General features: G+C 43.4%; 1 protein-coding gene across 1 annotated transcript; it reads right to left on the bottom strand.

The window, feature by feature from the left end:
* Nucleotides 1-81: 81 nt before the first annotated feature.
* On the bottom strand, nucleotides 82-27,245 carry LOC116973613 (pancreatic secretory granule membrane major glycoprotein GP2-like). Its single transcript, XM_033021849.1, has 9 exons — nucleotides 26,896-27,245; nucleotides 23,838-23,926; nucleotides 21,670-21,774; nucleotides 20,135-20,295; nucleotides 19,143-19,278; nucleotides 12,907-13,001; nucleotides 6,554-6,722; nucleotides 2,694-2,808; nucleotides 82-1,469 (listed from the first exon to the last, which is right to left on the bottom strand). The coding sequence occupies exons 1-9, from the start codon at nucleotides 26,969-26,971 to the stop codon at nucleotides 1,297-1,299; spliced, it is 1,119 nt and encodes a 372-aa protein (XP_032877740.1). The 5' UTR covers nucleotides 26,972-27,245; the 3' UTR covers nucleotides 82-1,296.
* Nucleotides 27,246-27,595: the final 350 nt, after the last annotated feature.

The following is a 27,595-nucleotide window of genomic DNA, read 5'->3' as shown; positions in this document are numbered from 1 at the left end:
TTACAGATCGTGTTAATAAAATATTGAGTTTGAGGTTCTTTAAAGATGTACATGTATTAAGAATTGGAAATCCAAGCTTAGTCATTTTAATTTTTAAGCATTTAATACATTTTCTATGCTTCATTTATTTCAGATTCTTTTACATCATTTTAAGCGTTTTAGCAGTAATATTTGTGCATTCCTTACAATTCCTTACAAAAACTATTCCAGAGGGCTCTGCCCAACAAGGAACTGAAGGAAGAACTTGGTACACCTTTAGATTCATTTTTATCATAACCTTCTTACTGAAGACATGTACAGTAAACCCTCGCAAATACGGACCTCTATATAGCGGATTTTGATTGTAGCGGACCCAGCCTCCCGTTGCACCGTTCCCCCACTTCTGTCAGTTACTTAATGAGGTGGCGCCACGTGGCATGCTTCCGATTTCAGGAGCAGAGAGAGCAGGCAGCATGAAAGCGGTGTGTGTACCAGCCCTGTCCCTGGCGCATCATGTGAGGGGCTGAGTCCTCTGTGGCTCCCCAGCCTATGAATTCCCACAAGTTTAACCATCTCCTCCCACCCCCCTCCCCAGCATAGTGTTTATTTCCTGACAGCCTTGGGTTAAAATTTACAACCTTACCCCCCTCCCTCAGTCAGTTATAGCAGACAATCAGCAATAACAGACACCATCCTGCCCCCCCTCCCCCACCGTTATTGCAAGGGTTTACTGTACTCAATAAATTTTGGGTACCAGAAGAAAACATATGGGAATGAAAATGTATGATATTCTGTAAGACTGAGGTTGCTGGTCAGTAGAATATTGGGATGCGATGGTAATAAAGAGAACTGTGTTTAATGGTTTATGGGTAGGGTAAGCCAGTAGTGCTGCTTCCTTATAGCTTGAGTGACTCTTGTACTATCTGTGTAGACTTTGCATATTCTCTGCATGGATTTCCACCCAAAGCTTTGGTTTCCTCCCACACCCCAAAGACATGCGTGTTAGTAGGTTAATTAGCTGCCCCAGAACATGTAGATGAGTGGCAGAAACTGGGGGGGGGGGGGGGAGTTGATGGGAAAGTGAAGAGTAAGGAATGGGATCAGTGTAGGGTTGATATAAATGGGTGCTTGATGGGTCTGTTTCCAAACTGCGTAATTCCACACAGACCAAAGAGGAAGAAAGAGGTGAGTTAAAATAGGATGGTGAGATGATACTGAATTAGGATGAACTCAGAAGAGAGTTATGTTTTCTGCAGGACCATGGACTAAGATGAGGATGGCATACGAGGAGTAATTGGAAGTTGTGAGGAACATTGTTCAAGATGCTGGCTCAGAATGAGAGAAGTTTGCCAGAGTTAGTTGCACACGGGTTGCGGGGTTTGAACGTTCTGTCCGCAGCCAGAGTTTGTACAGCACAGCCGATGTTATCAGCGCTACCAGTAGCACTCCAGTCAAGATGCAAGTTTCAACATGGGGGAGATATACTGCTCCTGCAGTGAGAAGAAACTTGCATTAATAAGTGTACCAAACATCAAAAGATTTTCAACAAACCACCGTGGAGATAAGATGCTAACTTAATAAATCAATAGTCAGTAATACTAGGTAACCAGAGCACAAGTGCAAAACCGGAGTACATTGTGCAACTAAAACAAAATCCATAGTAGATCATGCAGAAAAAAGAACTGCAAATGCTGTTTAATACACAAAAGGACATAAGGTGCTGGAATAACTCAGCAGGTCAGGCAGCATCTCTGCTAAACATGAATAAGTGACCCTTCTTCGCTTTCATCTCATTTCATTCTTTTCATTTTCCCATCAACTCCCGCCATTTTCTGCCACTCACCTACACATTTTAAGGGCAATATAAAGCAGCTAATTTACCTATTAACCCCCATGACTTTGGGGTGTGAAGAAACCGGAGCGTGTCCGGCCCTGTACAGTCCATGGGAGCTAGATTGTCTTGCACAATCACTCTGAACCCCAAAGTGTATTGCAGCCAATGCGGTGCTTTCCTGAAGTACAGCCGCTGTCGTATAGGAAAATTGTGAGCCAATTTGTGGACTGACATGATGCAAACGGCAATGAACAAATGGCTAGATAATGTGTTTTAATGGTGTTGGCCGAGACAGAAATGTTGGCCAGGTCACTAGGAACATCTTTCCTGATCACTGGATGAGGGCATTTGTCCTCCTGATGCATGTATGTGTAGGAAATGTCCATGACTGGGTGTGCCCATGCCAATGCCATACCACCGGGTGGCGCCGTAAGTGACAGCCTTTCCAACAACCTGTCTTGTCCCTTTCTTTGTTTATTGTTTTAATTGTATGTCTTAGTATTTGTATTGGGTGGGGGGGGGGAGTTGGGGAAAACTTTTTTTATCTCTTCCCTGCGACTTTTTCCGTATCGTATCTCCGTCCGCATTGCGGCCTTAACATCGTGGAGCTGTCGGTCCCTTTGTTAGGGATCAACTTCGAGAGCTGCAACCGCAGGAGCTTCGAGCGCCCTGATCGCGGGAGCCTCGATTGCCCTTTTGCGGGGGCTTCGATCGCTCCGACTGCGGATGTTTCGATCGCGCCGACTGCGGATGTTTGCGATCCCGCCGACCGCGAGAGAAAAGGAGGAAGAAGCATGACAATAAAGGGCCATTGAACCATTGACTTCATAGATGGTGAGACAACAAACTCCCGAGATAAAGTGACCTTGGAGTGGTTTACCTGGGTTCGCTGATTTTGTATTGGATGATTTTCGACTGATTGGTCCATAAGAAACAATGTGTAATGAGGCAAGCTCCCTTCGTGCTCTTGCTACCTCATCAAAACTGCTGCAATTCTGTTCAAATACAGGTAATTATTGTTTATATCATTTTTGGAACATTTTGAACATTAACTTAATCTACACATTAGATTCAATTTGAAGATACAAAAAAAATATTATTGAGTGTTTAAGAAGGAACTGCAGATGCTGGAAAATCGAAGGTAGACAAAAATGCTGGAGAAACTCAGCGGGTGCAGCAGCATCTATGGAGTAAAGGAAATAGGCAACGTTTTGGGCCAAAACCCTTCTTCAGACTGATGTGTGAATTATTGAGTGTTATTATTTTTATTGCAACTCTTTATATTTGTTAAGTGAACCGCAGGCGGTAAGTTCCTGGCCATGTCCATCAGGTTATGGCACAAAGTCCAATGTATGCACTTGGCTGATTCCTGAGATGAGAGGGTTGTCCTATTATTGGCGGCTAAAGAAGTTGGATTTGTAGTCTTTGAAGTTTAAAAGAATGAGGGGTGATGTTATAAAAATATATAAAATTCTAAGGGAATTGGACAGGGTAGATACTGTTATATTTGCTCCAGTTTACGAGTTACGAACAAAGGAAAAAGCTGTGCCAAAACTTTGATCACCGGGACAAAGTAAGAAATTGCCCAGGTAAAAACAGGACAATCGAATGCCAATAGTTACTGCCTCAGTCTACAGTTCTATGTTCTTTGCTGAAAGATCATCAACTACGGTCTGCCTGAAATTTGTTGATCTTCCAGTATATGCAGCCGCCCACGCCGAATGCTGCAGCCTGGCATATTGCAAGGCGCATGCTACAGCTTTTGGGATACATTGAAGCAAAGGTGCAGTGGCTGCCAAGGCTCTAAGGGAAAGGCCACAGTTAAAGGCCCTCCAGCACTGGACACTGAGGGGTTGAGCCCTGGACAAAAACATTCCCATTTACCATTCGAGGAATCTAGGTGAAATAAAAAAAGTTGATCACATGTTGATAAAATATACTTCTGAGCAAATTAAATTAAATGTGCTGTAAATGGTGGCATGTGAATGAACTGTGTAATATACTTACAAATGTTCTGAATTTAGTATATTTTAGGGAAAGAAATTCTTCATCATTCCTAACAAATTGATGAAATATTCTTAATGCAAAATAATGCAATATATCAATAAAACCTGTGCTCAGAGTGGAATCTTTGGTGCTCAGTTATCATTCTGATTTGCTTTGAAGACCCACACATCCTGAGAGTGCTAACAATGACAATCGTATAGTTAAACTGCAATAACCCAACAATGTCAGGACATATGGGTTTTGGATATTATTCCTATTACACCCCAATGCAATGTAAATTCATCTTTACACAGCAGTACAATAACAAGGCATTGAATATAAGTGTCAGGAAGTCATGATGCAGCTCTAAAGGACTTTGGTTCATCCCCATTTGGAGTATTGTGTGCAGTTCTGGTCACCGCATGACAGGGGAAATGTGGAGGCTTTGGAGAGGGTGCAGAGGAGGTTCATCAGAATGCTGTCTGGATTAGAGGGTTTCAGTTAAAGGGAGAGTTTGGATAGATTTGGATTGTTTTCTCTGTAACGTCAGAGGTTGAGGGGAGACTTGATAGAAGTATATAAAATGATGAGAGGCATATATAGGATAGACGGTCAGAACCTTTTTTCCCCAGAGTGGAAAAATGTCCAACACTAGAGGGCTTTGCTATAAGGTGAGAGGAGGAACATTTAACGGAGATGTGCGGGGCAAGTTTTTTTTTACATAGAATGTAATGGGGGCCTGGAATGGTTCAGTGACTAGCGGAGTTCCACAAGGGTCGGTGCTGTGGAACTCTTCACGGTGTATATTAATGATTTGGACGAGGAGATTGAATGCTTTGTAGCCCAGTTTGTGGATTATATGAAAATAGGTGGAAGGGCAGGCAGTATAGAGAAAGCAGGGACAGCAGAAGGACTTGGGCAGGTTGGGAGAGTGGACAGAGAAGTGGCAGATGGAATATAGTGTAGCAAAGTGTGGAGTCGTGCATTTTGGTAGTATGAATAAAGGCGTAGACTATTTTCTAAATGGGGAGAGAATCCAGAAATCAGAGGTGCAAAGATGACTTGGGAGTGCTGATGCAGGATTTCCAAAAAGTTAATCTGCAAGTCGAATTGGTAGTAAAGAGAGCAAACTCAACACTAGCATTTATTTCAAGAGGGTTTGTACACAAAAACAGGGATGTGATGCTGAGGCTCTATAAAGCGCTGGTAAGGCCGCATTTGGAATATTCTGAGCAATTGTGGGCACCATATCTGAGGAAGGATGCGCTGGCTCTGGAGAGAGTCCAGAAGAGGTTTACAAGAATGATCCCAGGAATGAGCAGGTTAACCTATGATGAGTGTTTGTTGGCACTGGGCCTGTACTTGCTGGAGTTTAGAAGAAAGACGGGGAACCTCATTGAAATGTACAGTATAGTGAAAGGCTTGGATGTGGAGAGGATGTTTCCACAAGTGGGAGAGTCTAGGATCAGAGGCCATAGCCTCAGAATTAAAGGATGTTCTTTAAGGAAGGAGATGAGGAGACATTTTGTTCGTCAGAGATTGATGAATCTGTGGAATTCTTTGCCCCAGAAGGCTGTGGAGGCCGTCAGTGGATCTTTTTAAGGCAGAGATTGATAGCTTTTTTGATTTGTACGGTGTTGGAGGTTATGGGGAGAAGGCAGCAGAATTAGTTAGGAGGGAGAGATAGATCAGCCATGATTGATTGAGGAAGGAGACGATGGGCTGAATGGCCTAATTCTACTCCTCTCCCTTATGACTTTATGGATTGCATGCCCAGGGGTGGTGATGGAGACAGATACGATAGTGGCATTTAAAAGGCTTTTACAGAGGCATATGGAAGTGCAGGGAATAGAGGGATATTGATTATGTACAGGCAGATGAGATCAGATTAACTTGGCATCATGTTTGGCACAAACATTGGGGACCGAATGACACATTCCTGTGCTCTGCTGTGCTGTTCTATGTTCTCATATTCGCAATGAACCAGCAATTTTAAAAGATGCATGGAAAATTCGGCCCTGGTGTGTTTAAGCAGTAAAGCAGAACCTGGCGAAGTTAAACAACATGCAGAAACAGGGCTCCAGGGTGTTGAGAAGGAGTGCAGGAAATAGAGTCAGTGAGTTTAAAGCTAGTGCAGGAAATAGGGTCCCGGTATGTTTAAAGGAGTTCAGGAGACAGTGTTGGGGTGTATATAAAGGACATGTGAGAAACAGAACCTGGTGAGGCAGACGCTGAACCATCAAAATGTTCAAACAATGAGAATTTCCAAACAATGGGATATGAACAGATGTTCATAGAGAGACAAAGTGGAAATGTCACCTCCAATTCATTGACCTTTTAATGTGAATATTTAATTCAGTGACAGAACAGCTAAAAGCTGAATTATATTATTTCAGCCTCAGACAGTACATTTCTCAATGTAAAATTCTATATGATTCCTTAGTTTAGAAATGCCTTTTAACAGCCCCCTCTCGACCTGTGACTGTCCGTGACAGAATGTGACTATTTGCACCTTATATGAACCAAAACTGATCTTCAGTCACAACTTTAACCCAATCATCGAGACTGCAATTTCCATGTCCAAAATGCCATGGGAAGCAAGGGGTAAAAATTAGATCACATCATGCTGATTGTTATGGCTGAGATTTGAGACCTGAGGCTGAGCTCGCAGGCCAGTTGTTATTGAGGGGAAATGATCTCTCAAACATTCAAGTTGCAACAACACCCTTCCAACTTACAGCATTGTATACTTACAGGCTTGCATTGGACAACTGCACTGTGACATATTTGAACATGGCAGTGCAGGAAGATATCATTGTAGGAGTTCCCCACAAACTTAAACATTTGAATCCGAAATCTGGCCTCCGAACCTTGTCCATTTGCTTTCACCGATAAGGTGTGTTCAGTTGTTACCTCTGGGCAGCTGTTAATAGAACAACACAATCCTGTCAGTAACAACCAAAGCAATGTTGAGTGAATCTACACAAATCGTAGACCATTTCTATTGCTTTCATCTTCTATGCCTCTGGTACCAACCCTCTAAAGTTGTCCCCATAGCCTCGAGAAATTGAGGATTAATATCCAGGATATACGGTGAGAGCAGAACCCAGGAGTAACACTTGGGCAGGACAGCACAACTGCTGAGTTTGAAAAGAACAGGGCAGCACAGCTGGTAGGGCTGCTGCCTCACAGTACCAGAGACTACGGTTTCGATCCTGCCCTCGGGCTCTGTCTGTGTGGAATTTGCACATTCTCCCTGTGACCACAAAGGTTTCCTCCAGTATCCTCCCACCTCCCAGAGACATGCGGGTTTGTAGGTTAATTGGCCTCTGTAAAAGTGCCCTTAATGTGTAGGGAGTGGATAAGAAAGTGGGATAATGTAGAACTAGGGTAAACGATGATCGATGGTCGGCGTGGGCTGAATTGAAAAATGAAGAGCCTGTGGACTTGGAAGGAAGGTGGTGCACCATGACAGATATGTTGAACAACCCGTCAGGAGCATCAAGTCATGTGATGAAAACAACTGGAGTTGACAATTCCCATTGATATATGATCTGATGAGATGGAACTTTTACCACTAATTCATTGACCTTTCTTTGTGAATATTTAGTTCGCTGATGGATCAGTTGCAAACACGATACTGAATTTTATTATTCTAGTCATAGACAGCACTACTCTCAATATAAAACCCTGCATATTTCCTTCGATCTGAAATGCACAGTCCTCTTAATAGCCTCTTCCCTCATCATTCTCTGACTAAACCTGAACCGCATTTTATTTGAGCACAAATTGATCTCCCGTCCCCATGTGAACTCCATAATCGAACTGCAATATCCATGTCAAAAATGTCATCTCAGTTTCTCCAGGGGGATGTTAAGAGGGCTGTGCATTTCTGATCTCAGGAATTATGCTGCTGAAACATCGACATAAAACATGGTAGTGTAGGTGTATCAAAATGCGGCAGATTTGCAAACAGTCACATGCACCTTGTAATAAACTGGTAAAATCTGGAAACCCTGGTGCTATCGATTTGCAGTTTGCTCATTCCTCCTGTGATCGTGCAGATTCTGGCCAACTGCTCCAGGTTCCTTCCACTTCCCAAAGACATGGTAGGATAATTGTCCACTGTAGGTTACCCCGAGTATAGGTAAGTAGCAAAAATGAGTCGTTCGGCACATATGAGAGACAGCAACAGTTGTGGAGTTACACGAAAATAAGGAGAAGGGGAGAATTATTCCCCTAAGAGCAGGCATGGTCCCGATAGACTAAATGGATTCACTCTATACTGTTATAAGAACTGCTTGTAGTTCAATTTTCTGTGTACCAGACACTTCAAGCAAAAGATCAATTTTACTTCGGAGTCACGTGAGTGACTACGTGAAGAAGGGCCGTCCGTCTGCGTGCGCGTCATTACGTCTGAAAGCAACGCGCGCAACGGACTGGAGAGGCACTGCGTCCTCCTAGCCGTTGGGATTTTAAAAAGGTGGCAGGTAAGGAAAGTTGAACCACTTACCCTGCGCTTTATGTTCGGGCTAAAGAAATTATTTGTTTTTCAGTGCCCCAAAAAATGTCGAAGACCGCAGCATTCCCGGTAGCGGACGACGGTCTTTTTCGCCGACATTGCCGCCGGCATCAGAACCGGCAGCAGCAGACTTGGTGCAGGAGGAAAGCACCGTGGTGGTCCCAGCGGGGCGTAAAGCCACCCATAAGTCTGCCAGACCCGTAGACTCGGATGAGTCCGGGGAAGAGGGATACCCTCCCTCATCGGGAAGCGTCCGAGGCCGACTCTCCCAGATGGAGCAGCTTGTGGAGAAGCTGCTCCACAATGATAAACTCCGGAGAAAGGAGCAATATCAGCACGAGTCCCTTCTACAGACCGTGCCAGCAGCCTCATACTCTGGGCAGCACTATGTCTTTCCCATGGAAGGGGGAAGTACATACGGGGATTACCCGGATTCAGAGTTTGGAAGCACAAGGGGGGAACACTCCCAGGGGAGATTGGAGGAAGTACCTCTACAATCAACTAAGTTTGCGATTACCACATCACTGGGTGCTCCCTTGGATGAAGACCTAGCAAGTAACATCAACTACTTGGCGTCTCATCAACTCAAAGATCTCGTCATGGAAGAAACCCTGAACAGGTACCCCCCACCATCTAACTGTGCTTCCCTCAAGGTTCAAGCGGTGAACCATATAATTTGGGGGCAAATAGGCCCCATCATCAGGAACCAGGAACTGAAATTCCAAAAAGTATTAAACCTGCTGGGGTCTGGAATTACTTCATTTGCAGGAGGTGTGGAAGGAGGCCTCCTCACTGACCGGGAGCAGGATACCATGGCACTGCTATGTAATGCCCGCTTCGAAATAAACTGCATTCGGAAAGATGCAATAAAACCAGCAATAAATTCGAAGTTCGCAGCTCTTTGCAAAGCTAGCAACATCCGGCCCGCAAACTACCTGTTCGGGGAAGACCTGTCAAGACAGGTACGGGACCTGGATGATGAGGCAAAAACCGTGCGTCTCATAACAAGAGGTGAGGCTACACCCAGGGGTCCATCCACGAGATTCCACCCCTACAGCTCTCGGCGTTTTACACCTAGAGAGCCAGGCACCGGAGGAAGATTCACACCTGAGTCAAGGTCTTTTTTAGGGGCAGGCCCCAGCAGGCCGACAGCGAGGATGAGGAGAGAGCAACCACCAGCTCTGCTCCCCAAACCTCGCGGACGAAAACCAGCGCCACGCCGCTAGTAACAACAGAGGTAAGTCAAACCAGTTCCTCAGGGAACATACCAGACGAACCTCACTTACAGGTGGGTGGAAGGTTAAAATACTTCTTAAAAGAATGGTGTTGGGTTACTAAGGATCCATTCATACTGCACAGTATAGAAGGATTCAAAATTGAGTTCAATTTGAATTCATCACCACCGCCAACACATTCTAATATTCGCACATATGTCTTTTCCCAAAAAGACACAATGAATATACAAAAAGAAATTGAAACGTTATCTGACAATAAAGTTATTGAGAGGTCATACACAGAACCTCACCAATTTATATCCAATTTATTCTCAAAAGAGAAAAAAGATGGAGGGATCCGCATTATTTTGGATCTTACGGAACTCAATACATATGTGCAATATAAACACTTTAAAATGGACAATTTTGGAACAGCAACTCAGTTGGTTTCCAAAAATGGCTATATGGCATGCATCGACCTCAAAGATGCATACTATTCGGTGTCTATTCACAAAGAGTATAGGAGATATTTGAAGTTTACCTGGATGGGTCAATTATGGCAATACAAGGCTCTGCCAAATGTGTTGACATCAGCCCCTAGACTGTTTACCAAATTACTGAAACCAATTCTGGGGCTGCTAAGATCTCAAAATCACATAGTCATGGCATATTTGGATGACATTTTCATCTTTAGAGTCAACAAAGAATTGGCAGAAGCAACAGTCAAGGCAACCAAAACCCTGTTTGAAAAACTTGGGTTCCTAATCCATCCAGTTAAATCAAAATTAACTCCTACCAAGGTAATTGATTACCTAGGATTTACTATCAATACAATAACCATGTTGGTGACTTTGCCTAAAGGCAAACAACAAGACTTGAGGAAAGCCTGCAATGATCTGATAGAAAAACACAAACCAACTATCAGACAAACAGCAAGTGTAATTGGCAAATTGGTAGCTGCTTTTCCTGCAGTACGCTACGGACCTTTGCATTACCAGCATTTACAGCGGGCAAAGGAACGAGCATTGAAATTACATGCAGGTCAGTTTGGCAAATCTATGTGGTTACCAGCTGAAGCCATTATTGAACTACAATGGTGGATGGCAAACATAAGACTCAGCTCAAGAGAAATCTTACTTGAGAGCCCATCAGTGTTTCTCCAAACCGACGCAAGCGGTTTAGGATGGGGAGCCACAAACACAGTCAGGAGCTGTGGAGGCAGATGGAATGAGCAAGAGTCTGCTATACTCCAACTATATGGAATCAATTACCTAGAATTGTTGGGGGCACAATATGGGCTCAAGTCTCTCTGTAACAACATGCAACATGTGCATGTTCAAATCCAGATTGATAACACTACTGCGGTAGCATAAATCAATCACATGGGTGGTGTAAAATCTGTATCCTGTGACAGATTATCTAACCTCATTTGGCACTGGTGCATCGAGAGGGATATTTGGGTTACGGCAGTATATCTACCAGGAAGATATAACACGGTGGCAGATGCAAGGTCACGAATGTTTAATGATAACATAGAATGGATGTTGAATCGTACGGTATTCAATGAAATAACTATACGATTTGGCACTCCAGATTTGGATCTGTTTGCATCTAGATTAAACCATCAATTACCCAGATATGTGTCCTGGGAGCCGGACCCAGGAGCAGAGTCAGTGGATGCTTTTTCTCTAAACTGGGGAGGAATGTATATTTATGCTTTCCCACCATTCTGCCTCATAAACCGATGCTTGACTAAAATCAAGCAAGACAAAGCCACAGGCATTTTAGTAGTACCAGATTGGCCTACACAAGCCTGGTTCCCGAAAATATTGGGGATCATAGTCCAGCCATTAATGGTTGTACCTAAGAGGAGAGATCTCCTAGTAAACCCAGTTTCAGGGAGCAACCATCCACTTTCTGACCGGATTAATTTGTTGGTTTGCAGATTCTGAGGAGGCCATTTCAAGACATTGGACTATCCGAACGAACTGTGGATGTCATCACAAAGGCATGGAGGGACAGTACCAAAAAACAGTATGCCACTCATATTAAGAAGTGGGAAGCTTTCTGCCATGCAAACGATATAGCATACAACACAGTTCGGATAACGGATGTCTTGGAGTTCCTATCAGCACTGTACTATGACTATAAATTAAGTTATAGCGCAGTCAACAGTGCCAGATGTGCACTGTCCTCCTATCTGACACTGGAGGCAGGGCATGGGCCGATAGGAACGCACCCCTTCGTAATAAAATTCATGAAGGGAATTTACAATTCGATACCCCCAAGGCCTAGGTACACGGACACATGGGATGTGAGCATGGTACTGACCTTACTTCGTCAGTGAGGACAGCCAATGGCCTTATCTTTGTCAAAACTAACATTGAAAGTGGTTATGCTGATGGCGCTAATAACAGCCCAAAGAGTCCAGACACTACAAAAACTACGACTGGACTACATGACCAGCAATACGAATAACATAACTTTCGTTGTTAAGGACCTGATCAAACAGAGCAGGCCAGGAATGCCAGGGATGAAGATCCAGTTCCTGGCATATCCAGAGGACCAACGATTGTGTGTGGTAACATATTTACACCACTACCTGAGAGTTACGGAGAACCTCAGAGGCTCAGAACAATCGGTCCTCATCAGCCACAAGAAACCACACCGTAAGGTGTCAACACAAACTATCTCCAGATGGTTAAAGGAGGTAATGGTGGTAGCGGGAATAAATACTCATATCTTTAAATCTCACTCCACCAGGGCTGCATCTACGTCGGCAGCAAGAACGATGGACGTACCCCTTGATGACATCCTAGCGGCTGCAGGATGGGTGAACGAAAGAACGTTCCAGCGGTTTTATAACAAACCCATTATCGGACCAGGGGTATTTGCTCGTGCCATCTTAAGTTCTGTTACCTAGTTTTCCCACAGATTCGGAGGGGAAGCTAATAAAACATTTATTTTTCTTTATTTTAAAGCATCAGTGTCTTTACTAACTACGTTATGTCTGAATGCTTTAATAATACTCTCATCCATGGTCAATCCATTCAGTGTCACAGGGAGAGCAAACAAACTCGTATACGCAGCACCCATAGTAACGATCGAATTCTCTAGCTCAGTAAGGCAGCAACTCTACCGCTGCACACTGTGTCGCCCTACTGCACTGTATTACTGTATGAGACAAGTTCTCCTGAATAATATGTTTGTACAAGTGGGGACCTTGGCACGTTTTGTAGTGTTGAAACTGATGCGCTTTCGTTAAGACGGTTTTGAGTAGTGAGCTCTGACTTGTTTGTCTCTTACTGCTCTGATCCCATCATTAACCTAGCAACCAACGTCTTTGTGAAAACAATGGACCAGTCACCGACCTGTTTTTAATGAAGACATACTGAGTGTTATGATGAGGCTCATTGGTTGGCGTTGCCCAGCACTTCTCCAGGCGCACAGATAAGTGAGTTGGTATCTGTAAAGCAACCACAAAGATCATACTGGTGATGTGGGGAGCTGGAATATGTTGTAAAAGGGTAGTGGGTATATGGGATGTGTTGCCGGAGGAGGTAGTTGAGGCAGAAATTAAAATACATTTGGATGAGTATATGGATAGGAAAGGTTTAGAGAGATATGGGCTAAGCATGGACGGGTTGGAGTAGTGTAGATGGGGCACTATGGTTGGCATGGGCACGCTGGGCAGAAGGGCCCGTTTCCATGCTGTATAAGTCTTTGACTCTAACTGATGAAAAAACATTTCTACTGGAAATAAATCATAATAGTGAGGAATGAGAAAACAAAGGTTACATTCTTACTGATTTTGTGTAAATTTAATGAGTGACTTAATTATTAACCAATCCATCTATCTGTTGAGATGTTAAACCAAGGCAATATCTGCCCTCTTGAACAGTGAAACGAACATGCCATTGCTTTGAAAGTGGACAAAATATTTCTCCAAAGATAGACACAAGAAGCAGGAGTAATTCAGCGGGTCAGGCAGCATCTCTGGAGAAAAGGAATAAGTGACATTTCTTGTCAAAACCCTTCTTCAGACCCGACCTGAAACATCACCCATTCCTTGACTCCAGAGATGGTGCCTGACCCGCTGAGTTACTCCAGCTTTTTGTGTCTATCTTCAGTGCAAACCAGCATCTGCAGTTCCTTCCTATGTGGAATTCCTTCTATGGAATTCTCTGCCTCAGAGGGCGGTGGAGGCCTGTTCTCCGGATACTTTCAAGAGAGAGCTAGATAGGGCTCTTAAAGATAGCGGAGTCAGGGGATATGGGGAGAAAGAGGGAACGGGGTACTGATTGTGGATGACCAGCCATGATAACATTGAATGGCGGTGCTGGTTCGAAGGGCCGAAGGGCCTACTCCTGAACCTATTGTCTATTGCCTACACAAAACATTTCTCCCATAGCCTTTAGCTCTCAATAAACAACAAAGAGATTAGTAGAAACAAGGAACTGCTGATGCTCCATTACAAAAGACACAAAGTACTGGAATAATTCATCGGGTCAGGCAGCATCTCAGGACAATATGGATAGGTAACGTTTCATGTCGAAACCCTTCATCAGACTGATTTGGATCATTTGGTCATTGGTGCTCCTGTTGTTTGTGGGACCTGGACATAAACATTTTTTTTTGTTAGCTACAAAAATCTTTGATAAATCCTAGGATTGGAACGAGTACTTGCACTAAAGCAAGCACTTTTCACCTCCTGCTCATGGTAGACATCTGCTAAACAGAGTTCTGTTTCTTGATGGAATTTCCTCCATTTGGCAATTAAGTCAGGAAAGGGGAACAATTCTGATTTTTGAGAATGATCTGAGGTAGATTCCATAGACTGGTACAGAATCCGGCTCAGTCTTGAAGTGAGCGATTCATAATCTTGGGTGCCAATCACTTCTATTCTGTAAATCTCATCAGAACACAATGGGGCAATTGAACATAATGGGGCAATTCACACTCATTCCATGTTTGCCAGAAGCAGGGCTCCCTAATAGTGCCAGCCAACTGAAGGCTCAATGTTCATCAGCTGTAACTCCTGTCCCTGTAAGGACAGTGGCTATAATGACTAGCTTTCAAGTCATAGTCATAGATTGATACAACATAGAAACAGGCCCCTTGGCCCATCATGACCATCAATTACTCATCAGCACTGACTGGGCCTGTAGTCTTGAATGCCTCTGTGACTCAAGTGTTCATCCAGATACTCCTACAATGGCTCCTTTAGGTTCCTGAGCACTTTGTGAGGTGAAAAAGAAATTAAACCAGATGTAGGAGCTGAAAGAGTGATATCAGGAAGGGGGACGAGATAGGGAGGGCTATGTCTCGGGCAACACGATAATGAGAAATTTAAGCAGGGTGGGGACCAATGGAGAGCACTTTGGGTCAGCGAGAGCAGGATTGATGGCTGAGCAAAGCTGGGTGCAGGTCTGGTGATGAGCAGCATGGCCTCGGGTTATTTGGGGGGCTGAGAATGGCAGGCCGGGCGGGGAGCTTTGAACTGTCTGATCTGGAGGTATCTCCAGCACCTTGGGGAACATCAAAAACAGCTGAACTGAAGCGGAGCAGACAGTGTTACTGAGGCTAAAGATAGTCACAAAATTCTGGAGTAACTCAGCGGGTCAGGCAGCATCTCTGGAGAACTGAGGCTGCCTGGGTGATGGAGGAGTTGGAAGGCGGGAAACTCAGCTCAGGCCAGGGATGGTGCTAGAATACGGGGTGATCGCTGGTCAGAGCAGACTTGGAGGGCCAAAATGCCTGTTTCTTTAGGACCGAGATGAGAAAAACATTTTTCACACAGAGAGTGGTGAATCTCTGGAACTCTCTGCCACAGAAGGTAGTTGAGGCCAGTTCATTGGCTATATTTAAGAGGGAGTTAGATGTGGCCCTTGTGGCTAAAGGGATCAGGGGGTATGGAGAGAAGGCAGGTACAGGATACTGAGTTGGATGATCAGCCATGATCATATTGAATGGCGGTGCAGGCTCGAAGGGCTGAATGACCTACTCCTGCACCTATTTTCTATGTTTCTATGTTTCCGCACTGTATCTCTAAAGTGTAAAAGTGTCCAATGCTGCAGACAACCTGTTTCAACCTTCGCTTACTAACTACAGATGGAAGCAGACAAGGTTTTTGTGACAAGGCTGAAGAACCTCTGCCTTTAACACCAAGAACATGAAAACCAGAAAGGTGGCCGTGTGGAAGAGGTGGGGAGCACTTTGTCTGGCATTCCCCATCGGTGGGGGCTCGTGGCTTGGACTTGGGAATAATCTTCGGGAGAATGAGTGCCTTGTGCCGCGATTTATTTTGCCTCCGCCATTTTAATTTGGTGCGGCTGTCACTGAATGTTTGATGAGGGGAGATCAGGGGTGGCCAATTGCGTCCTCCTGCTGTGGCCATGGTGACACCCAGTGGTGGGTGAAGGTTTACAGAATCAACGAGATGCAACAGGGGCAAGTATCCTCCAGCTATGTGAAACGCTTGAAGAGAGTCAAGAGTATTTAATTGTCATATGTTTCAAAACAGAACAATGAAATTCTTACTTGCAGCAGCACAATAGGCTTGTAAACACAGTCGTTTAGTTTAGAGATACAGTGCGGAAACAGGCCCTTTGTCCCACCGAGTCCGCGCCGACCAGTGGTCCCCGCACGCTAACAGTATCCTACTCACACTAGGGACAATTTACAATTATACCAAGCCAATTGACCTACAAACCTGTACGTCTTTGGGGGGTGGGAGGAAACCGGAGCACCTGGAGAAAACCCACACAGGTCACAGGGAGAACTCCGTACTGACAGCACCCGTAGTCAGGACTTAATAGAAAATATCATAAACAAAAAATATATATTAATAAATAAATAAAAACAATTTAGTGTGAAGCTAACCAAAGCCTGAACTTCCCAGTGCAGCCAAAATAGACATTTATATTTTTGGAGAGGACTGAAGAGAAGACAACGTTGATCAAAATTCACTTATACTTGACCTTCCCCAGCAAGTAAGTTCTTGCCGTAGGTAATAATTTGATGTCTCCAAGAAATGGTACCACGTATATCTGCAGAACCATTTGGTAACAAGTCGGCAACATAGAAACATAGAAAATAGGTGCAGGAGGAGGCCATTCGGCCCTTCGAGCCAGCACCGCCGTTCATTGTGATCATGGCTGATCGTCCCCTATCAATAACCCGTGCCTGCCTTCTCCCCATATCCCTTGACTCCTCTAGCCCCTAGATTTCTATCTAACTCTCACTTAAATCCATCCAGTGATTTGGCCTCCAGTGCCCTCTGTGGCAGGGAATTCCATAAATTCACAACTCTCTGGTGAAAACGTTTTTTCTCACCTCAGTCTTAAATGACCTCCCCTTTATTCTAAGACTGTGGCCCCTGGTTCTGGACTCACCCAACATTGGGAACATTTTACCTGCATCTAGCTTGTCCAGTCCTTTTATAATTTTATATGTTTCTGTACGATTCCCTCTCATCCTTCTAAACTCCAGTGAATACAAGCCTAGTCTTTTCAATCTTTCCTCATATGACAGTCCCGCCATCCCAGGGATCAATCTCGTGAACCTACGCTGCACTGCCTCAATCACAAGGATGTCCTTCCTCAAATTAGGATCTGACATTGCAATGTAATGCAGAGCCAGAGAGTGGGAAGGTGGCGGCCTTATATATTACATTTCAGAGTTTATGTAAATTAAATTCCACAGGATTGAAAGTGGAATTGCTGTTTTATTGGATAGAGAGTGACTGCAAAAGCAAAGAACAGCAAGATGCTACCTTATGGGCCTGTCCCACTTAGGCAACTTTTTAGGAGACTGCAGGAGACTATGCAGTCACCACACGGTCGCCACATGTTCGCGGGTGGTTGCTGGGGAGTCGCCTTCATGGTCGTGAGGAGTTCCCGCATTCTGGGAACTAGTCGCGGCCTCATTATGGTCGCCGCAAATTTTTTCAACATGTTGAAAAATTAACGGCGACCAGAATGAAGCCGCCATGGAGAGTAGCGAGAATTTTCGTGCCGCAGGTCGGTCGCCAGGAGGTCCTAGTGGGTTGCCAGGAAGTTGAAGGTTCTCTTAGATTCTCGTAGGTTGTAGCCAGTGCTGACCGGTGAATTTCCTTGGCTCATTGGGACAAAAAACGTAAACAGTAGTTTTCAGAACCAAGGATAACCGACTGGTAATGTTAATGTCCGCCGAGCTTCACAGCCGTATATCTCTGGCTTCTTAAAAGTTGTCTCCACTCCTTCTCCCCCCCTCTTTTAAAGGACTTACCGTACACTGTGCTTTATAGCGCCATTACAGCGGCAACCTTCCTGTTCATCGCGGTGTGTATCTATCACATTGGCTTTGCACCGTCAGACAGCGCTCCCCCCGCTTGCCCTGTACCCCGCCTGCATAACGGGCTGGTGAAGGAAGGTGTGTGTGTGTGTGTGTGTGTGTGTGCGTGTGTGTGTGTGTGTGTGTGTGTGTGTGTGTGGGTGTGTGTGTGTGTGTGTGTGTGTGTGTGTGTGTGTGTGTGTGTGTGTGTGCGTGTGCGTGTGCGTGTGCGTGTGTGTGTTCCAGTTGCCAGTTTTTCAGGCGACTGCCGTTAGTTGCCTGAAAAATCGCCTAAGTGGGACAGGCCCACAAGGAATGCAAGACACAGGTTGAAGGAAATGATCATTCTGCAGAAAGAGTGTTCTTAATAGGAATGAATTCTGGGCTGAACTTCAACAAATTATTTAAAACAATTGTGTGGAAGTTAACAGAGTCACTGTCTGAAGAAAGGAATGTATTTCAGACGATGTATGAAAGTGGTTGTGGTCATCCGGTCATCCTTTGTCACCCTCAGGCTTTTGTCAAAGTCAGCGAGGAGCAGCTGCTTACACTGTTTGAGAGTATGGGACCAGAGGATCTTCTGTTAGTTGGCAAAAGGAGTGAGATGTTTTTATATAAACAAACTCCAATGATCTGGAGTGCATAATCCAAGAGATGGTGGAAACTAATTCAGTTCACAAGGTCTAGGAGTAGAATTAGGCCATTCAGCCCATCGAGTCTACTCAACTATTCAATCATGGATGATCTATGCCTCCTAATCCCATTTTCCTGCCTTCTTCCCATAAACCTTGACACCCATTCTAATCAAGAATTTGTCAATCTCTGCCTTAAAAATATCCACTGACGGCCTCCACTGACAGCCCTCTGTGGCAATGAGTTCCAAAGATTAACTACCCTCTGACTAAACAAGTTCCTCCTCACCTCCTTTTGAAAAGAGCGCCCTTTAATTCTGAGGCTAAAAGGAAGGAATGCCCATTGAGTCTAAAAGCAAACTGGATAAACACTTGAAGGAGTGGTGAAAAATGTGCAGTGCACTGGGAGGTGTAATGGATTGAATATCCACCTTCAGTGCCTGTCATGTTATGGTTTCTATTGTAGTTTGCCATGTGATGATAGAATTATGGGCAGCCCAATGTAACGCCCAAAATGTTATCTATTATAACCTTGTAGAAGTGACCAGGGGAAGACACTACTTTGCATGAGCCTTTACAACGATTCTCCACTCAAATCACATCCTGTCACTGCCCTTACGTGCTTCCGAGATCAAATTTCAACGGTGTGAAATAATTCATACCATGGTGACTTTCACATAGATGTTATCTTCCAGACTCAGAAAAGGAACACTGGTCCACTTATCCGTATAATTTTCATCTTTAAAAAGCATCATTGCAATAGAGAAGTTGCCATCTTCCGTGTTCAGTGTGATGGTTCTGGTAAAAGAACAGTGAATTAGAGGCAGCAGCCCTGGATACAAGTTGTGGCATCAGCCATAACACCAGTTCAATAATGCATACACTGGCACACACAGTAAGGTGAACTCACTCGATGGGCTTTATTTCTAGAGACAAATATGAGGGTCTAAAATCATATCTCCCACAGCCTCCTCTCTCCCTGCCCCTGCTGGACTCCAGGGTTTACAAGGGGTAAACATAGAAAATAGGTGCAGGAGTAGGCCATTCGGCCCTTCAATATCATCATGGCTGATCATCCAACTCAGTATCCCGTACCTTCCTTCTCTCCATACCCCCTGATCCTGGCCTCAACTACCTTCTGTGGCAGAGAGTTCCAGAGATTCACCACTCTCTGTGTGAAAAATGTTTTTCTCATCTCAGTCCTAAAGGATTTCCCCTCTATCCTTAAGCTGTGACCCCTTGTCCTGGACTTCCCCAACATCGGGAACAATCTTCCTGCATCTAGCCTGTCCAACCCCTTAAGAATTTTGTAAATTTCTATAAGATCCCCCCTCAATCTCCTAAATTCTAGCGAGTACAAGCCTAGTCTATCCAGTCTTTCTTCATATGAAAGTCCTGACATCCCAGGAATCAGTCTGGTGAACCTTCTCTGCACTCCCTCTATGGCAATAATGTCCTTCCTCAGATTTGGAGACCAAAACTGTACGCAATACTCCAGGTGTGGTCTCACCAAGACCCTGTACAACTGTCCTACAGACCGGTAGGTCTGTACGACCGGGTTAATTGGACTTGGCCGTGGCTCGTTTGTCTCTGGTCGGGAGAGTTGTTACAAAGAGGAAGGAATTGAGCAGAGTTCCTGATGCGCAGTAGTTACCTGGTGTCAGCACTTATCTTGTTATCCGCATTGATCTGCTGCACAATGTAGTTCAGTGGGTATCTGCACGCAAAGGTGAGGTTGATGTAGGTTCTGGTGATAATGCCAGAGTTATTGTTCTGTATTGTGTTACTGAACACGATGTGCACATCATCAGAGTCCTGGAAACAATTAATCATTTTGCAAAATGACTATCCAGAGCATTCAGCTACAGCAACATTACATCAAAGAGCCTCAAGGCATATTTGGCACATTGAATTCAAGCAGCCCAGGTCTCCTACATTAAGGATCTCATTCAAATCATTCAGCTGGCCCACTAACTCGTTATTATTTCAAAAAGCCAGCTTGAAATCTCCTCTCACCTTTCAATCAAACCCAGCCCTTTTAATTATTCATCCGAGTGCACTCAATCCCAATAAGACTCAATCCTCTCATGCAGAAACACTCCCATCAATGCCCATTTGAAAAACAGAGACAGTGCCACAGGAAGATGTAGCACCAAAAGTATTTGGGGTGACTTTCATTTCTTACTCCTTTTGCAAATTTCCATTGCTTCATGAATTCATGACAGTCGGTATCAGTAAAGGTAAATAAATCCTGCATTGTAATGATGGCTACGAAACTACCAGATTGTTATTAAATGTCTATCTGGTTCACTGCTGCTCTTTGGAGAAGAACATTGATCAGTTTGGCCTATACGTGACTCTTGATCAATAACAATTTACTTGACTCTTAATTGTACTCGGAAATGGCCTTTCAAGCCAACTAATTTAAGCAATGGGTGGCCTTGCAATAGGCACCACATCCTGTAAATAAATATAAACACATTTAGGGACTCAGCCTGCATTGCCTAGAATTAATTGTTGCAGTGCAACCCTCTTATGTATCAATGATATGCTGACAACAACAAACAATTCTGTAAGTAAGAAGTTATTATCTTAAAAAATCTATTATACTATTCACCTTTACACACAAGCTACCAGTTTTATAAATTCAGTGAACCAACATGATCTCTGTTCGTAACTTAAAATCATAACAATGTCAGATCACCGAAGCAAATGGATATCTAAGTACAAGAGCTGCATCCTCATGGTTGTGCTTGGATTTAGTAAATACTACAAGGGAAAATAATGTCCTCACTTTTGGGAAGCAAAGTTCTGCAAATGCTGGAAATCTGAAATAGAAGGATGTACGGAAACTTCATTATTTCTTCTATGTAAAGCACTTTGGTTTCAACGCGAGTTGATTTAAACGTGCTATATAAATCAAATTTACTTACTTACTAGAAGAAAATGCTGTAAAATGTTCTGTAGGGCAAGCGTCGCCAAAACACCTCTGACGTCAAAGTTAATAATTTGAAATGTTAACCTGATTCTCTCTCCACAGATGCTGCCTGGTCTACTGAGCATTTTGTAGCATCACCTGGTTTATTTCTGACTTGTTGGTAATGTCTTTAACCAGGAGTCAACATGACTTTGCAATTATTAACACAAGTTACAATCAAAGCAAGTAATTGAAAGCCCAGGGGATCCTACCGTTAGGGTGCCACAGTCTGAAAGGTTTGTTTTTACACTGAACACGTAGAAGTCTTCAGTCTCTGTTCCCTGACATTCAGGATCATTCAGATGCAGATCCCTAATCTGCAATAAGTCAAAGACAACAGTCATTTCAAACTTTTAGCTACTATCACTTGAATGTCACACAGTATGAATATCTATCAGTTACCTGTAAGGAGGCTGTGACTGATTTTGGTGTCGAATTTTAGTATAGTGCAAAATCAAATAAAATGTCAAGTGATCAACGCCAGGGAGAAACACGGCAAAGGTAGAAATGCCACCCTGACTGCTGCCATATAAGTCCCCTACTGCTCCTTATGTTTGGTTCAATGGCTCTTTATTGTCACATGTACCAAGGTACAATGTCGATATTTAATTTTGCATACAGTTCAGTAAATCATTACCACACATAAATACTATCCCAGATTAAGTACAATGGTGTACAGAAGTATCTCACTGAGACCATATACAAGAATCGCCAGGTTTTGGCACTATTTTGAAAGTCCAAGCCGCAGCTGGCCATAAAAGCCTGTTGCAGCCATTACCACAATCCAGATTGCCCAGCAAACCATCGTCCCTGTACCTGTGACAGGTCAGAGTGGATGTAAAGATAAAAGCTTTCATGGAGGAGTTCCTGTACGAATGCTGTATGACAAGATTGACAAGGACAAAATAACTGGGTGGTAGCCTGGGAATAATGCTGATAGAGATCTCTAAGATCATGAAATGTTTTGATAAGATTTGCAACACAGAATTATGGGTGACCAACAGAAGTTCTGGCCCAGTTTAACATAACTTTTCTACTTTTCATTTTATCCCTCTATATGTTAAACCTAGGCCTTGTTTGTTTCTTTAATCTGCTCATCAATCATTGGGGTTATGTATCTGTAATACTAGATTCCTTTGCTCAACTGCACCATTTATACTATTAGATATTCTGTTTCTTCCTACAGAAATCTTGTCAGATAACACTCCTGTTTAACATCAAGGAATGCTTGACCACATTAAAGGTGCTACATAGCAGTCACCAATGATCACCAATATTACTACTAGTACTCCTCAGTGTGTAAACAATCTGGAGCTCATTACCACAAGGAGACATAGGAGTGAATAAGTAGAAACAAGGAACTGCAGATGATGGTTTACTCAAAATGACCAGTCTGAGGAAGAGTCCCAACCTGAAACATCACCTGTACATGTTGTCCAGAGATGTTGCCTGACCCGCTGAGTTAATCCAGCACTTTGTTTCTTAGAAGTTAATAAAGACAAGATGGGAACATACGAGAATATGAATCAAATGACCTGCAGATGCTGGAAATCTGAAATAAATTCCAAAAATACTGGGAACACTCAGCAGGTCAGGCAGCATCTGTGGAAATAGTAACATAGCTAACATTTCACTGAAATGGGCAGGTGGCATGTTTTATTTTCTTAGAGAAGCAATTGAATTGTTCATTCTACCAAAATAGTATCCATTTAAAAAAAAAACTATTCCCCTTGTTTCTATAAAACTGATGGGGATAATTTATTCTTAAATAGCATTAACAATGTATCTTTTCAATCCTTTTTTTATGTTAAAATGACTAAATAAATTGGTCCGACCTAAAGAAAGGTTCTTCTTATTTCCTTACCACAGAGAAGGTGGCCATTTGGCCCACCAGGTCTCAGAGAATTCCATCAATCCAATTCCTCCACATATATAAAATTGACATCTCCAATTCTCTCGCCAGCCAGCCAGTAGGGGGTACTTACAGTAGCTCAGTAACCTAACAACCAGCATGTCTTGGGATGTGGGAGACAACCAGGAGAAACCCACATAGACATAAGGAGAATGTACATGGTCATAAGGAGAGTACACATGGTCAAAGGAGAACACCCATGGTCTTAAGGGGAAACCTACATGGTCATAATGAAAATGTCCAAGGCCATAAGGAGAGACCACATGGTCATACGGAGAATACACATGGTGTGCACAAGCAGGGCCGTAGATCAGAATTGAAGTCAGGTCACTAGAGCTATGAGAAAGCTGCACTACCTCATGGTTGTCCACTGTCAACATGATCTTCTCCATTAAATTATTTCAGACTGGGTGCATTATCTGCTATGTTTCTTCACGTAATACTGCTGTTCGTTTGCAATTTACTTACATATACTGGAGGAATCCTCGTTAAGAAGAAATATTTGGGAATCTCCACTTCCATCAAGTCCTTGGTGCAAATCACAGATTCATTGATTTCTGTATAACAGAAGAAAGGTTTAATAGCCTTCAGTCTGAAGAAGGGTCTCAACCTCAAACGTCACACGTTCCTCCTCTCCAGAGATGCTGTCTATCCCACTGAGTTACTCCAGCATTTTGCATCTAAAATGCTAGGCTGGGAAATTGTGAGGAAAGATCAGATAGTTTAAGGGTTATGTTCTCTGTTTCTCTCAAAGAGAATGAAGGCAGATTTACATGAGGTAAGTAAAAATGTATTCGTCCAGAAGGTGGTGGAAGTCTGGAGTTCACTGCCTGTTAGTTACCTGTGCAGAATACCCATCACATTTAAACTAGACTTGGATGAATGTCTGAAGATTTGTGGCCCTCAGGGCTGCGGACACACTTGAAATTCGGAATTGAATAGGTAGCTCTTCTTCACTTACCACAGATATGATGGGCTGACTAAGCTCCCTTTGGAGATATGTTATTTATGTGACTTTACCACTTCAATCAACAGCTGCAGCTAGCAACAAGGAGTAGCCATGATTTTCCAGAACCCAAATTAATCTTCCAAGAGTATTAAGCCTTTGGATTATCGAATGTGTGTGATCAATGTCACAGTGAAAATTAATTGGAGTACTGGCTGCGATTGTTTCCCTGAGAACAGAGAGGCTTAAATAGACTTGAGAGGGGAGTTCAAAATAATAAGGGATTTTGGTGAACAAGGGGAAATTGTTTCAACCGTGGGAGGATCAGAATCAAAAGACAGATATCCAAGTTTTATTTTTCTTTTACTGCAGGCCCTGATGATTTGGAGTGCACTGTGTGAAAAGGTGAATAACTGACTTTTGCAAACAACTCCAGGTGACCATCTAAAGTGATCCTGTAATACAGATGGTGAGACCATTTAATAAATTAAATCAGTGAATTGCCATGAATGAAGGTGGGTTCCCCATGGCAGGCTCACACTGCGACCAGGATATCTGAGGGTCTGGAATGAACTGTTTTAAAGGGTGATGGAAAATTCAGCAGCAAATTACAAAAATATGCTTTAATGGAACAATTTCTACTGCTTTCAAGAAAGCAATCTAATTGTAAGTTCTTTCAATGAACCAGCACAGGCTGAATGTTGTCCTTCTGCATAATCTCCTGGGTTGGGTGGGCGATTGCAACCTTCACGTGGTCCATCCTGTTTCGACGAATGCAATCAACCTGGCGTGCACAAACAGAAGATCAAACAGAACAAGGTAGACAAAAATGCTGGAGAAACTCAGCGGGTGCAGCAGCATCTATGGAGCGAAGGAAATAGGCAACGTTTCGGGCCAAAACCCTTCGGGTTTCGGCCCGAAACGTTGCCTATTTCCTTTGCTCCATAGACGCTGCCTCACTCGCTGAATTTCTCCAGCATTTTTGTCTACCTTCGATTTTCCAGCATCTGCAGTTCCTTCTTAAACATCAAACAGAACAAGTTGTTTTACAACTTTGGGCTGTGCACGCCATACGCAAGAAGAGGATCTCCTGGGTGCCGAGTATTACAGAGCCTAAATTGGAACAACCAAGGGCTGTGATTCCAAATGCAAGGGCACAGAAACATATTACACATGAAGCATTTGACATGGAAAATGCTTTTGCACCATTCTAAGGCACTCTGGAAATGCAAGCTCTTATTTTCTTTACCTGATGGTGGATACCAAATTTCAACTGCAATGTTCAGTTAATTTGTTATCTTGCATAGAAAAGCACAGACAGAGGAATCAGGAATGATTACAGTATTTTCTCGTCTGTTGAATAAGTCACAGGCTAAAGGAGAAGCTGAAATGAACAGCTGCCGAATGATTATGCATGGAAAAGCCTTTATTGAAGGGCAGCTCCATGCATTCAAACTGGGCACCCCAATGGCTGACTTCAAAGTGGAATTCAAATGGTATTCACAAACAGTGGCAGACAATGGGAGTGTGTTGAAGAAAGAGTGAGAAGACCACCCACCAGCAAGCAAAGCCCCCATCCATAAATCACGCTCATAAATTGCAGCATGGTAACCTTACTGTCACTCCTGGTTTTAGCAAGACTGTGGGAGAATGTGATGGTGCTGCTGAGAAGAGTGCAAAGTGCTGGCCTCACTCCAAGCCATCAATGTATGAGAATTCCCTGCTCAGGGAAGACCAGCTCTCAAAATAAACTTAAACCCAGATCTCTTACCATAAGGTTTAAGTCCCACTTACTGAGGGATTATGTTCTTCCCACTGTTGTGACCATTATTCATCCCTGAACCAACTTCCCGAAAAGCATGTATCTGTTAATTGACAAATCACTATTCCTGAGTATCGTACTTGGGTTTGTGTGAATTTGACTACCTTGTTTCTTAGATTGTACGTAGCTTATTGGCTGTAAAGCAACTTCAAACAGCCTGGGGTTGTGAACAAGACTACGTACATAGAAATCTCCTATCCTCACTGATTTACTATCCCAAAGAGAAACTGGCCTGAACAGTACAACACTCCTCTTTCAGAAATATTCACTCAAATGATGCAAGAATCTGAACTCTTCTCTCTTGCATTATCCCCGCAACAACAAATTTGTTCTTACTGAGAGGTACAAGATGTAATCCTGTGACTGCTTAATATTCATCAATTCTACAATTTTAAACAAACACATGGTCTCTGGTCTCCTTTAGCAGGCCTAGGGGACCATTATATATAATAAACACATCTCACAGATAGCAGAACACTCCTAAAATATTATTACAATCAAAGCAGAGTTTAATTTATTTTACAGTACATATCTATCTCAAACAATTAAGAGGCAGAACACAGCTTACATTTACATGTAGCCAAAGGTAGACACACACACATACTTGATAAACAGATATATAGTTAACAGGTGAATAAATAGAGGAATTTACATAGGTTAATTCCAGAATCAAATAAATACATTGAAAGAGAATGAAATAATCCCAGGTCAACTTCAATCTGTTGGTCAGATCAATGTTACACGGACTCAGTACTTACCCTCTCCAAGGTTCAAAAACGACATTGTCAAAGCTGGGAAGACAACCATTATGAAAGGTAGCTTTAAGCCTGCCATGGGGGATCTGGTCCAACTCTTGGTTTTGGTGTGTAATTTTAGTCACTGAGGTTTAGATCTGTGTTCCCTCGTCGTTTGGAATGATTCATTCCCTTTCCCCTTAAAATGACTCTTGAGCCTTAACTACCCACTTGGATTCCATCCAGACACTGAAATTCTGAGGATGAATAGCTGAGGCTGCTGGGGTCCCGGGTAACAGAGACACACAGAGAAACTCTCACCAGGCATTCAGTGGAGCAAACAGAATTTGCCTACACTGGACGTTTGTCTGGGCTCACATCAGGCTTAGCACCGAGCAGGAACAATGAGATGCATCACACAGGGGGGGCGGGTGGTGATTCTGTGTACGCCTCACTGCTGCTTTCTTAGCGGAATGAAGCAGAATCTCACAATATAGTAATGATCTGCGAGTAGCTGTCATCTCCTACCTTGTCAGCATTGGTTCAACATGCACCTCAAAGTCAGATGGTCAAGACCATACCAGAGCCGTATGCCCCTGTCACACTTAGGAAACCTGAACGGAAACCTCAAGGAAATCAACGGAAACGGAAAATTCAAAACCGGCCGCAACTAAAAATAGGTTGCGATTTAAAAATCGGTACTTTTTAGTCGAAGCCGGTTGCC

This window comes from Amblyraja radiata, chromosome 5 (assembly GCF_010909765.2).
Source record: "Amblyraja radiata isolate CabotCenter1 chromosome 5, sAmbRad1.1.pri, whole genome shotgun sequence".
NCBI classification, from domain to species: domain Eukaryota; kingdom Metazoa; phylum Chordata; class Chondrichthyes; order Rajiformes; family Rajidae; genus Amblyraja; species Amblyraja radiata.
The sequence above is the reverse complement of the archived record's forward strand: the minus strand, read 5'-3'. Positions and strand labels throughout refer to the sequence as shown.

Bases quoted from the DNA above. Each gene is read 5' to 3' on its own strand.
- LOC116973613 (XM_033021849.1), bottom strand. From the start codon at position 26,971: ATGGCAGGCTTAAAGCTACCTTTCATAATGGTTGTCTTCCCAGCTTTG. The intron at 19,279-20,134 runs GTAACTACTGCG...TTCTTTTACCAG, and splicing joins AAGATAAGTGCTGACACCAG to AACCATCACACTGAACACGG. The intron at 6,723-12,906 runs GTCGGTGACTGG...TTCTATTAACAG, and splicing joins TATGTCTTCATTAAAAACAG to CTGCCCAGAGGTAACAACTG.